At 31.9% G+C, this 13067-nt stretch overlaps 1 protein-coding gene across 1 annotated transcript; it reads right to left on the bottom strand.

Moving 5' to 3' along the window:
* Window positions 1-6288: 6288 nt before the first annotated feature.
* On the bottom strand, window positions 6289-7900 carry LOC125495839 (uncharacterized). The gene is made up of 4 exons (XM_057393251.1): window positions 7852-7900; window positions 7498-7644; window positions 7201-7401; window positions 6289-6779 (listed from the first exon to the last, which is right to left on the bottom strand). Exons 1-4 carry the CDS (start codon window positions 7894-7896, stop codon window positions 6528-6530), a joined length of 645 nt encoding a protein of 214 aa, XP_057249234.1. The 5' UTR covers window positions 7897-7900; the 3' UTR covers window positions 6289-6527.
* Window positions 7901-13067: the final 5167 nt, after the last annotated feature.

Here is a 13067-nt window from a genome sequence, read left to right as displayed (position 1 = left end):
GTCAACTAAAAAAAATATATATATGTGTATAATATCAATGTTTGCCTTAATTATCAAAAAAAATATCAATGTTTGCCTTTCAAAAGAATCTGAAAAAGGAGAAAATAGTTAACTTAGGGTATAATGCATGATATGCAAAGATTGATGTCTTTTCTCCAACTTCATTTTTTCTCTAAAAGTTCATTTTGATAAGATTGGTGGAAAAGAAAGCAAAAGGCAATTTTGAGGTGAGCGAAATTGAAGAATATTGGTTTTCAGGATTTAAAAATGAGTGATTGTCATTCTCCGACAGAAAAAAAATAGATGGATGTCACCACTCATGTGTTTTTTTGTCATGAAAATATGTGTTTGGTAAAAATCATGGCCTCGCACTCATGAATTTTTGATGATCTAATTTAAGTCATGCCATGATAAATCTCAATTTAGATCATCCTATGATCTAAGTCATGAAATGAGAATTGAGCAAGTGAAGGTGGGGACTACATGCATAAATTGAATGAGAACGTATTGTGTCGGACTCGTCCGACACAACACTCTCATCGGACGAGCAACGCGCGACGCGCGCGACTTATTAAATACCGAAAAAATAAAAAAAAAACAAAAAAAACACTTTCATCCCCTTCATCCGCTTCATCCGCCATTGTTCAAGAACAAAAACATATCCAACACATCCACTTTCTCACTACAAATCTAGTTCCACTACTGAAATCTAGTTCGTTACAAATTGAACAAGAATGTCAACCGAAGATTCGAATTCACAAACGCAAGTTCGTTACAAATTGATCTGAGCAATGAGAATACTCACAGAGATCTCACATTACAAATTGAACTAAACAATGAAAACCGTAACACAGATATCACATCAGAAAAAAAAGAAAGAAATTACATGAAGAATCAGCTGGAATACAAGACAAAGTAACAGGTGTATGTCTCAAATTAATTTTCAATTGCAATTACTCATTTTCAGTTATAATTTTGATTGTGTAAGTTAGTATGCATAAAATTACCTTTTACATTGCAACAAAACTCTATTTTTCACTCATTAACTTCTTTTTCAGTTAGACTTATTTATTTTCAGTTAGACTTATTAAGTGTTCAGTTAGAGTACTTTAGTTTTCAGTTAATATAGTTTTCAGTTAGACTTAATTAGTTTTCAGTTGGACTTATTACCTCTTCAGTTAAACTTATTTACGCTTCAGTTAGACTTATTTACTCTTCCGTTAGACTTATTTACTCTTCATTAGACTGATTCAGATAGACTTATTAAGTGTTCAGTTAGAGTAATTTAGTTTTCAGTTAGACTTATTTACTCTTCAGTTAGACTGATTCAGTTAGACTTATTAAGTGTTCAGTATAGATTAATTTGTTTTCAGTTAGACTTATTAACTCTCAGTTAACTTATTTACACTTCAGTTAGACTTATTTCTCTTCAGTTAGACTTATTCTCTCAGTTAGACTGATTCAAGACTTATTAAGTTTCAGTTAGATAATTTAGTTTTCAGTTAGACTTATTAACTCTTCAGTTAGACTTATTTACACTTAGTTAGACTTATTTTCTTCAGTTAGACTTATTTACTCTTCAGTTAGACTGATTCAAGACTGATTCATTAGACTAATTTAGTTTTCAGTTAGACTTATTTAGTTTTCAGTTAGACTTATTAACTCTTCAGTTAGACTTATTTTTTTCAGTTAGACTTATTTGCTCTTCAGTTAGACAATTCAGTTAGACTAATTTAGTTTTCAGTTAGACTGATTCAGTTTTAGTTAGACTTATTTAGTTTTCAGTTAGACTTATTTTCTTTTCAGTTGGTCCTTAATTTATTTCATTTAGTATAATTATTCTTTCATTTGATACTATTACAATCATTCTCAGCTACACTTGTTTAGTTTTCAGTTAGTGCTTTTGTTCTTTAAGTTAGTGTCCTAATTTTTTGACAATGAACTCAACAGCTGAACATGAATATCTCAAGTACATCAATGACGAAAATATCAGTAGCAGTTTAATAGGGAGACATGTTACAGATCACAAAGATGGTTACAACTTGTATCAAGCACACTCAAGAGCATTAGGATTTAGTATTAGGAAACAAACTCTAAGGAGGAGGAGAATTGATAATTCAATATACGAATTCTACTTGGTTTGCTCAAAGGAAGGAGGCTCAAAATCAACAAACAAAATAACAGAACAAAAGAAAAAGACACACAACAAGAAAAACTGTTCAGATACCAGATGTTGAGCAGCCAACCAACAAAAGAAAGGAAAGAGTAGTCAATGAAACAAGAACAGCATGCAAAGCCATGGTCAGATTTAAGCAAGAAAAACCTGGTGAAGACTTTGTTGTAGTAGCTCATGAGTTGCAGCACAACCATGAGTTGGTAATACAACAAGAAATACATCATCTGAAATCAGAAAGGAAGATAACTGAACAAAAAGGACAACTAATACAAACAATGGTTGAATCTGGCATAAAGCCAATGCATGCATACAACTTTTTGTGTCATGAGGCTGGATCAGAAGAAGTAGTGGGCCACACAAAAAGGGACCATCTAAACTATATCACACAGTACAGAACAAGATTGGTTGAAGGAAAGGATATGCAGAGTGTGTTGGACTTACTTCAGCAAAGAGCGGATGATGATCCTGCATTCTTCTACAGGCTGAAATTTGGGGAACATAAACACATGTCAGCTACTTTTGGCGAGATTCAATGATGTTGGAGGACTTCAAAGCATATGGAGATGTTATGATATTTGACACAACATATAGGACAAACAAATATGGACTGATATGTGCACCATTTGTTGGCATAAATTGCCATTGGAAAACAACAATGTTTGCATGTGCTTTCATAACTAATGAAAAGGAAGAGAGCTTTGAATGGCTACTAGAAACATTCAAGAGAGCAATGTGCCAACAAGAGCCAAAGACAATTTTCACTGATCAAGATAAGGCAATGGGCAATGCAATTGAAAAGGTATTTTTCAGTTAGAATTATTTAGTTTTCAGTTAGAATTATTTAGTCTTCAGTTTGAGTTAATTATTTATAATTCAGTTAGACTTATTTATAATTCAGTTAGACCTATTTAGTTTTCATTTAGACTCATTAATTTTTAGATAGCCTTATTTACTTTTTAGTTAGACTAATTTACTTCTCAGTTAGACTAATTTACTTTTCAGTTAGACTCATTGAGTTTTCAGTTAGACGTATTTAGTTTTCAGTTAGACTCTTTAGTTGTCAGTTAGACTTATTGAGTTTTCAGTTAGACTTACTTAGTTTTCAGTTAGACTAATTTATTGTCAGTTAGACTCATTGATTTTCAGTTAGACTTATTTAGTTTTCAGTTAGACTCATTTAGTTGTCAGTTAGACTCATTGAGTTTTCAGTTAGACTCATTTATTTCCACTATTTCAGTTAGACGTATTGATTATTCAGGTAGACTTAGTTAATTTTCAGTTAGACTATTAGTTTCAGTTACACTTATTTACTTTTCAGTTAGACAAATTTACTTTTCCAGTTAGACTTATTTAGTTTTCAGTTAGACTCATTTAGTTTTCATTTGGGCTTCATATTACTTCTTTTTGTCTAATGAAATTTTCAGTTAGCATTTACACTGTTTTCAGTTAGACTTCTTAATTTTTCAGTTGGTCTTCATATTATTTCTTTACCTTTTAAATTAGATTCACAAGCATTCAAATGAAAGTGATTTCTAGCATAATATGTACTATCTTAAAACAGGTTTTCCCAAATACAAGACATAGGCTTTGCCTTTGGCATATAGAGAAGAACTTTGTAAGCCACTTCGGATCCCTCAAGACCAATGAAGACTTCAAGAACATGTTCAAGAACTGTTTGATGGGGTGTCAAAATGAATCAGGCTTTGAAGAATTGTGGGCGAAAATGATGGAATTGTATGGACACGAAAAAAGGAATGGTTCGAGCAAGTATATGATCAGAGACACAAGTGGTGCACCGCATTAAACAGGGATATGTTTTCAGCTGGAATCTTATCATCACAAAGAAGTGAAGTCACAAATAAGGCAATATCATTCAATGCAAAAGCAACAACAAACCTGTTTGAATTCTATCATATATTTGAGCAAACAATGAAAAGATGGAGAAGCAATGAAACTAGTGACAACTTCCGGAACAGAACTGAACGTCCCAAAGCCGTCAAATCCAAATCAAAGCTTCTGAAACATGCAGCTGATGTATACACACTAGCACTGTATAATGACTTTGAAACAGAGTATGAGTGCGCAATGGCATCATTTTTACGAGCATTTGCAACAGAAAACTCACAGCTGAAGTTGTTTGAAGTCTCACCAGAAGAAGATTTCAGCAATTCACATACAGTAGCATACGATGAGGCGACAACAGAATTAGTGTGCTCATGTCAATGCTTCACAGAGATGGGATGCTTTGCTTTCACATAATAAGGGTCATGCACATGTTCAGCATATTTCAAATACCACAACAATATATCCTTAAGAGATGGACAAGACTTGCAAAGTCAGCAGTATGGGAGAATGTTCAAGGTTAGTGAAATAAATCAATATGACTAACTGACAAATGAAAGCAACTAACTGAAAAACTGAAGACTCCAACTGAAACAATTAACTGATCACCTGAAAGATTTAATTAGTGAACTGAAAAAAAAAGGCTCCAGCTGAAACATTACTATAACTAACTGATAAATTAATGTTACTACCAGAACATTAATTGGGGGTTTTGTTTGTGTGTGGAGGGGGATATTAGTGGTGGGGGTTTTGGGGGTGTGGGGTTTAACACTTAACTAACTGAAACAATTAACACACCACCTCAAAAATTTATAAGCTATCTGAAAAATTTAGTTAGTCAAATGAACTAATTGACTAAGAAACATTTATTAAAGCAGACAAGGACCAAAGCCAAAATGCACAGTTGTGGACACCATGGAGACATGCAATAACCAAGAATTTCTACAACCTAGTGTCAATATGTCAATCAAATGAGGATGCAAGAACATTATGTGACAAGTCGTTCAAGGAATTATACAAATCAGTGAAAGAAGTTTTCAAGACTGATCAACAAAAACAACAAGAAATCGAAGATGAAGAACTACGAAGACAAACAGTTGAAAATCCTGAGGTGATAAAGACAAAAGGAAGACCACCAAAGGGAAACAAGAGAGTAAAAGGACATTTTGAGAAGCGTAAAATGAAGACAAGACATCCGAACGAATATGGAACAAAAACCCCAAATGTACCTCAAGTTGAATAGTGTTCAAATAATATTAGTTTTCAATTGTATTCCACTCAGTAATTGTATTGAAATTTACACTTGTTTATTCCTAAGCTACTCGAAATTCAGTAATATTAGTATTTATTGTCCTTCAGTTAGACTTGTTTATTTTTCAGCTAGTGTTTCTAGTGCTTCACTTAGACGTGTTTACTTTTAAGCTTATATTAATTCAGTTTCAGTTAGACTTGTATATTTTTCAGCTAGTGTTAATTTTGCTTCAGTTAGACTAATTTATTTCTCAGCTTATCTTTATACTGCTTCAGTTAGACTTGTGTCTTTTTCAGCTAGTCTTAATGATGCTTCAGTTAGACTTATTTATTTCTCAGCTTATCTTTATACTGCTTCAGTTAGACTTGTGTCTTTTTCAGCTAGTCTTAATGATGCTTCAGTTAGACGTATTTATTTTCCAGCTTGTATTAATTGTACTTCAATTAGACTTGTGTATATTTCTGCTTCAGTTAGACTTATTTGATTTTCAGCTCATTAATTACGCTTCAGTTAGACTTGTGTTAGTTTTCAGCTAGTGTTAATTTCTTCAGTCAGACTTATTTATTTTTCAGCTATTATTAATTATGCTTCAGTAGACTCTTTTTTTTCAGCTATGTTTATAGAGCTTCAGTTAGACTTGTTTATTTTTTAGTTAGACTTAATAACTCTTCAGTTAGACTTGTTTGTTTTTCAGCCTCTATTAATTACGCTTCAGTTAGACTTGTGTAGTTTTCAGCTAGTGTTAAATTTCCTTCAGTCAGACTTATTTATTTTTCAGCTAGTATTAATTGTGCTTCAGCTAGACTTCTTTATTTTTCAGCTAGTGTTTATAGAGCTTCAGTTAGACTTGTTTATTTTTCAGTTAGACTTGTTTGTTTTTCAGCTACTATTTACAGTGTATAAGTTAGACTTAAAATTTATATTTACAAATATATGTCATACACTTATTATTATGAGTTAGATTTTTCATTTTTCAGTTGGTATTTGTATTTTTCCAATTAATTTTCAAACAACTTCATTTTTACACAAATGTATTCCATTCAAAGTAAGTGTAAATGTACAATTCATTAAAGAACACAGATATAAAATGTAAAATGAGTTCTGTGCTATTTGTACTGTACATTGCAAAATTCAATGGTTTCTATTTCTACTGTACATTATAATAATAATAAAAAAAGTTTGGCACCTAAGAATAATGAAATTTCAACAGTTGCTCTATTTTCACTTTGTCTCCAAAATTATTATTCAACACATCTTCTACTTTGCCTCATGATCCCTCCTTCGCCGTAAAATGTGTGCTTCTTTTCTATTCGTCTTCTTTGATCGATTAAATGCTAATTTATCTAGAACAGCCTCTTTATCCTTCCTTATCTTCTGTCTTGCCATCAGTTCAGGTTTCTTTGCAGACCAAACATAACAGTCATGCTTCACTTTCTCTCTCAGTTTGTTTAAAGGATGGTCCACAAGACGAAGAGCAAGCCTACACCGCTCAAGGTTTTTGGTGGCTGCCTAAAAAATAAAAAAATCAAAACTATTAAAAAAGGTTCAAAAATGTAACAATTACAAAATAAAACTAACTGAAAATAAACAACAACATCAACTAGTCTTTATAGTGCTTCATTGTTTTTCAGGTAGTCCTTATAATGCTTTCAGCTAGTAATGATTGTGTTTCAGTTAGACTTGATTGTTTTTCACTAGTATTTATTATGTTTCAGTTAGACTTGTTTATTTCTAAGCTAGTCTTTACAGTGCTTCAGTTAGACTTCATTATTTCTCAGCTAGTCTTTATAGTGCTTCAGTTAGACATCTTTGTTTTTCAGCTAGTCTTTCAAGTCCTTCACTAACTGGCTATCATACCTTTTTCTATTAAAAAACTTTCAAAAACAGAAATGTAACAAGCAAAATATCCTAAAACAATAAGTAATCATACCCTTTTAAGGTCAACAAGTGCAGCATGGTTAGTATTTTGACCGTCATACAGCTCCATGGTTTTGATTGCATAGACACCACAATCAAAATTGTTGTCCTTGCTTCTCCAAGGGAAGTAAAGAGTTGATGTTTGCCAATGGTGGAGACGATCAAAATCACGACATCTCATAGTCTCTTTCATAAAAGAATCAAAAGCACGACACTGCATTTGAAGATAAAAAAAAAAACAACAATTAAAAAACAAGTAATAAAATGGAACAAAAAAAAAAATACAAATGCTCATAAAAAGGTACGTTACAAAGTATGTAAGACCGTTAAATTCCTCATGCTTATATCTATCAATGTCCTTCATGTCTGTACGATTGTCAATATTTTCAATCCTTTTTGCTTTCTTGTTCAGCACCAAGACAGTATAATGATCATCCTTGTGAACAGGAACAAAAATCTGGAAGATAAACATAAGATGCAAAAGCAATAAGTCTACCTGACAGAGAACAAAAACAAATGAAATACTAAAAACACTAGCTGAACTAAAAACATACACTAACTGAAAACATAAACTAGGACTAACTGACAAGTAACATACACTAACTGAAAGAGAAAATTACACTAACTGAACAAATAAAAAAATGTTAACAATAATACAACTAACCAGTTCAGCTTCTCGAATATCATTCGTGGAAATGATTTCACCCATGAAGAAATAGCTTCCTTACATTTCTTGTAGAATAAATCATCATCTTTGTAATAAGCTTTTTCTTTTTTCTTCCCATTCCTTAAACTTCTGATCATACTGACTAGTGCCCTCCAGGTTCTTCAAAATAATCTCATTTTCAGCAATCTCACTCTCAAACTGAACCTTTTTTACCTTCTCAGCACACAACCAATTGATATAGTTCTACAACAAAAGAAAATAGATATATGACAAACTGAAACATTAAGTTTAGTTTTCAGTTAGACTTTTTAAAATGTCAGTTAGATTTATTTACTTTTCAGTTAGACTTATTTAGTTTTCAGTTAGACTCATTAAGTTTTCAGTTAGACTCATTAAGTTTTCAGTTAGACTCATTAAGTTCTCAGTGAGACTCATTAAGTTTTCAGTGAGACTTATTTACTTCTCAGTTAGACAAATTTACTTTTCAGTTAGACTCATTTAGTTTTCAGTTAGACTTATTAAGTTTTCAGTAAGACTCATTAAGTTTTCAGTTAGACTCATTAAGTTTTCAGTTAGACTCATTAAGTTTTCAGTTAGACTCATTAAGTTTTCAGTTAGACTTATTTACTTCTCAGTTAGAGTAATTTACTTTTCAGTTAGACTCATTTAGTTTTCAGTTAGACTTCTTTATTTTTCAGTTACACTTATTTATTATTCAGCTAGACTTATTAAGTTTTCAGTTACACTTATTTAGTTGTCAGTTACACTTATTTACTTTTATTAGACTGAAAACATAATATGACCAACTGAAAAACATAACATGACAAACTGAAAAACAGAAGATGACCAACTGACAAAATAATATGACCAAATGAAAACAAACATATAAAACTAAGCAATAACAACACTTACAAAAGGCATAATATTAAACCAAGATCTCCTTGTTGCAGAAGGTGATTCCTCTTCTTGCCTATTGAACATGAAGGCGCATCCGTCAATAACTCCACTTGTCAGCCAACCTTGACGAGGCATGCTAATTAAGTCGAACTTGTACAACTGAACCGCATAGTTGCTATGAGGATTATCAAAATCCACAATGAGATCACTTGTTAGTTCACTTTGCATAATGTCATTTTTCATCTTCACTTCCTCAGAATCTGTATCCAATGACATATATGCAACATCTTCATACTCATTGTAAAATAGATAATCAACCAGCAACCTCTGGTCAGGAGACAGATCACTCAAATATCTATTATAATGTTGCAAACTTCGACACAATATTATGCCATGGTTGTTGACAGGAACAGCATGCAATCCACGGCTAGAAGATGAAACATCACCAGCTTCCTTCTCATCCTCTTCTTTTTTACCCTTGTCAGAAGATGAACCAACTCCTTGATCAGCAATCCTATAATGAGGTCCTCCAAACCTTCATCGTCATAATCATCACCGGTTCCTTAACCTCACAACTTTCCCAACTTTCTCTGAAGTAGGTCATAGTCCCACCCCTTCAATAATTCAGGTGTTGAAGGGATTTCTGACTTTGATTGTTTCTGAGGTTTGTAGGATTTGTATGATGATTATGAATAAGAGCCATCACCCTGCATTCAATTAAAATATTAAAAAAGGATGACAGATATACTAACTGAAAGATAAACATACACTAACTGAAAATAGAAACAGATACTAAATGACAAGAAACATAAACCAAATGAAAATTAAACAATTACTAACTGACAAGAAAGATACACTAACTGAAACATAACATAATACTAACTGACAAAAACAAACACTAACTGACATGAAACTTACACTAACTCAAACATAAACTGATACTAACTGACAACAAACAAACATACACTAACTGAAATAAAAGATATACTAAATGACAAGAAACATACACTAACTGAAACAGAAAAATAACAAATTAAAACAGAAACTAAAACTATACTTACTCGAGGATATTTTACATTTACTGGAGTGATGATTGGAATTGAACTTCCAACACCCTCACCACTCTCTGCACTGTATGGAAGATCCTCAACAACAGGACTAGGAGTTAATAGTTGGAATGAAGGGCTCGAAATCAGCAATGTTTTTCCTTTTAGCAGAAGAATCAACTCTCCAAGACTTTCTGCTATATACATTCTCAACGCTTCAACAACAGGAGGAGGAGGAGGAGGAGTTGGAGTACGAAGATCAACAATATCAATACCAGCAGCGGTGCGAGTAGGGACGTGTGTAGAAATTTTACACTTATCCTTATCCTTAGCCCCTTTGACTTGATCATCATCAGCATTCCTCCTCTTCTATCAGCTTCCTTTGGTTGTTCTTTCTCAACATCTTAATTCAAAAACAAAAATAAAATAAAAATAAATATAAAAAGTTCCATTTGATATTTATATGATATTCAGTTGGTATTAAGACTATTTCAGTTAGAGTATCAAAATTTTCAGTTGGTCTGAATATTCTTTCAGTTTGACTTGTTTATTGTTCAGGTAGTCTTTATAGTCCTTCAGTTAGACTTGTTTATTTTTTCAGCTAGTCTTTATAATACTTCAGTTAGACTTATTTACTCTTCCGTTAGACTTATTTACTCTTCAGTTACACTGATTAAGTTAGACTTATTAATGTTCAGTTAGAGTAATTTAGTTTTCAGTTAGACTTATTAACTCTTCAGTTAGGCTTATTTACACTTCAGTTAGACTTATTTTCTCTTCAGTTAGACTTATTTACTCTTCAGTTAGACTAACTTAGTTTTCAGTTAGACTTATTTAGTTTTTAGTTAGACTTATTACCTCTTCAGTTAGACGTATTTGCTCTTCAGTTAGACTGATTCAGTTAGACTGATTCAGTTTTAGTTGATATACTTTTCAGTTAGACTTATTTAGTTTTCAGTTAGACTTATTCTTTTCAGTTGGTCCTTAATTTATTTCATTTAGTATAATTATTCTTTTATTTGATACTATTACAATCATTTTCAGCTACACTTTATAATACTTCATCAATTATTGTTCAAGTAATCTTTATAGTGCTTACTTCCTATTTATTTTTCAGTTCGTTTTCATATTGTTACAAACTAAAACAGTATTTCAGTTGCTATTTATAAGATATTATTTCCTTTAGAGCATCACATTTTTCAGTTGGTCTTTGAATTCTTTCAATTAGGAATAACATGAAAGAAACTTACTTCCTCCTTTCTCTCCTTCTGCATGAACCCCAGCATCCAATCCTTATTTCCTCCTTCCTCTTTATCTCCTTGAAGACCACAATCATCATCAGCATTGCCAGTCTTCTTATTATCATCTTCCTTCGGTTCTTTCTCATTATCTTCATTCAAAAAAAAAAAAAACAATAAAAAAATAAATAAATACACAATAACTGAAAAACACAAAATCAGAAATGAATAAATTCATTGACAAACTAAAACTATTTTTCCACCAGATACCAAAAGTTTCATTTGGTATTTATATGATATTCAGCTAGTATTAATATTATTTCAGTTAGAATATCAGACTTTTCAGTTGGTCTTTTTATTCTTCAGTTAGCTATTTAACTTTTTCATTTAAGCAAACTAAAACAATACAATAAGAAGAACTTACTTCCACCTTCCTCTCCATCTCCATGAAGACCAGCATCCTTATCTCCTACTTTGTCTTCATCTCCTTGAAGACCAGGATCACCATTATCTCCTCCTTTGTCTTCATCTCCATGAAGACCAGCATCCTTATCTCTCCTTTGTCTTCATCTCCTTGAAGACCAGGATCACCATTATCATCAGCATCATCATCCTTTGTCTCATTATAATTCTGGTGATCCTTATCATCACCATCATCATCATCATCATCATCATCATCTCTTTATGCTGATCATCATCAGCATTCATCTTCTTCTCATCCTCCTCTCCTTCTTTTTCATCATCTTCATTCAAAACATAAAAAACAACTAAATACACATAAACTGAAACAATGTTTCCAACAGATGAAAAAAAAAATAAACTGAAAAAATCCAGCAATCAAATGAAAACTTAAGTGAATTGAAAAAATTCATTTAGTATTCATCTCATTTTCAGCTGGTGTTATATTATTTCAGTTAGACTGTCAAAGTTTTCAGTTGGTCTTTTATTCTTTCAGTTAGAGTCATCAAAGTTAGCTATTTCACTTCTTCAGTTAAACATTTCTTTCACTTAGAGTCTAAAATTTTTATTCCAACCAGATTACAAAACTACAACATGAAAATAATATAATGAAAGGAACTTACTTCCTTCTTTCAAATCAACTCCATGAACACCAGAATCCAAATCAGGAACATTTTCAATTCTTCCAAACTCCAATTCAACAGGCCGCTTCACCAATAGTGAAATTGTAGGATCAACTTTGTTTGCACTGTCTTTCGCTTCCAAATGACGCTTGCATATGTCGTCAATTTGACTCAGAAAATCTGGGTTAAATACTTCACTATCATCCAGAGAAATACTGTCTTGAGACAGCTTCTCGCCTTCCTCCCGAATATTTGGGCAATCTCCAAATTCACTTGACAGAATGCAAGCGCATTCCTCTTCAACTTGTGCATGTTCTTCACATATTCCTTCAATTAAAAGAGCAAAATAGAATAAACAAACAAATCAATATGATAGACACAGAAACAACATAAACAAAAATATAAGGACCATCTGAAAGAATCAAACTATCAAATGAAAACTTAAATGAAATATAAATAAACTTATTTAGTTTTCAGTTACACTAATTTAGTTTCCAGATAGACTTATTTAGTTTTCAGTTAGACTTATTTACTTTTCAGTTAGACTTATGTACTCTTCAGTTAGACTTATGTACTCTTCAGTTAGACTTTTTTAGTTTTCAGTTAGACTTATGTACTCTTCAGTTAGACTTCTTTAATTTTCAGTTAGACTATTTACTTCTCAGCTAGACTTATTTACTTCTAAGTTAGACTTATTAAGTTTTCAGTTAGACTAATATAATTTTCAGTTAGACTTATTAACTCTTCAGTTACATAGTTTCAGTTAGACTTCTTTATTTCTAAGTTACACTTCTTTACTTTTAAGTTAGACTTATTTGCTCTTCAGCTAGAACTGACATTATTTCAGTTAGAGGTCAACAGTCTTCACTTAGAGTTCAAGAGTAAAAAAAATAAAAACATAAGATAAATGAAACTCACAGGAACATCAAGAGCATCTATTTCCATCAGTC

Source organism: Beta vulgaris, chromosome 3 (assembly GCF_026745355.1).
Source record: "Beta vulgaris subsp. vulgaris cultivar EL10 chromosome 3, EL10.2, whole genome shotgun sequence".
In the NCBI taxonomy this organism is placed as follows: Eukaryota; Viridiplantae; Streptophyta; class Magnoliopsida; order Caryophyllales; family Amaranthaceae; genus Beta; species Beta vulgaris.
The sequence above is the reverse complement of the archived record's forward strand: the minus strand, read 5'-3'. Positions and strand labels throughout refer to the sequence as shown.

Bases quoted from the DNA above. Each gene is read 5' to 3' on its own strand.
- LOC125495839 (XM_057393251.1), bottom strand. From the start codon at position 7,896: ATGGGTGAAATCATTTCCACGAATGATATTCGAGAAGCTGAACTG. The intron at 7,645-7,851 runs GTTAGTTGTATT...TTTATCTTCCAG, and splicing joins ATATTCGAGAAGCTGAACTG to ATTTTTGTTCCTGTTCACAA. The intron at 7,402-7,497 runs GTAACGTACCTT...CTTCAAATGCAG, and splicing joins TTAACGGTCTTACATACTTT to TGTCGTGCTTTTGATTCTTT.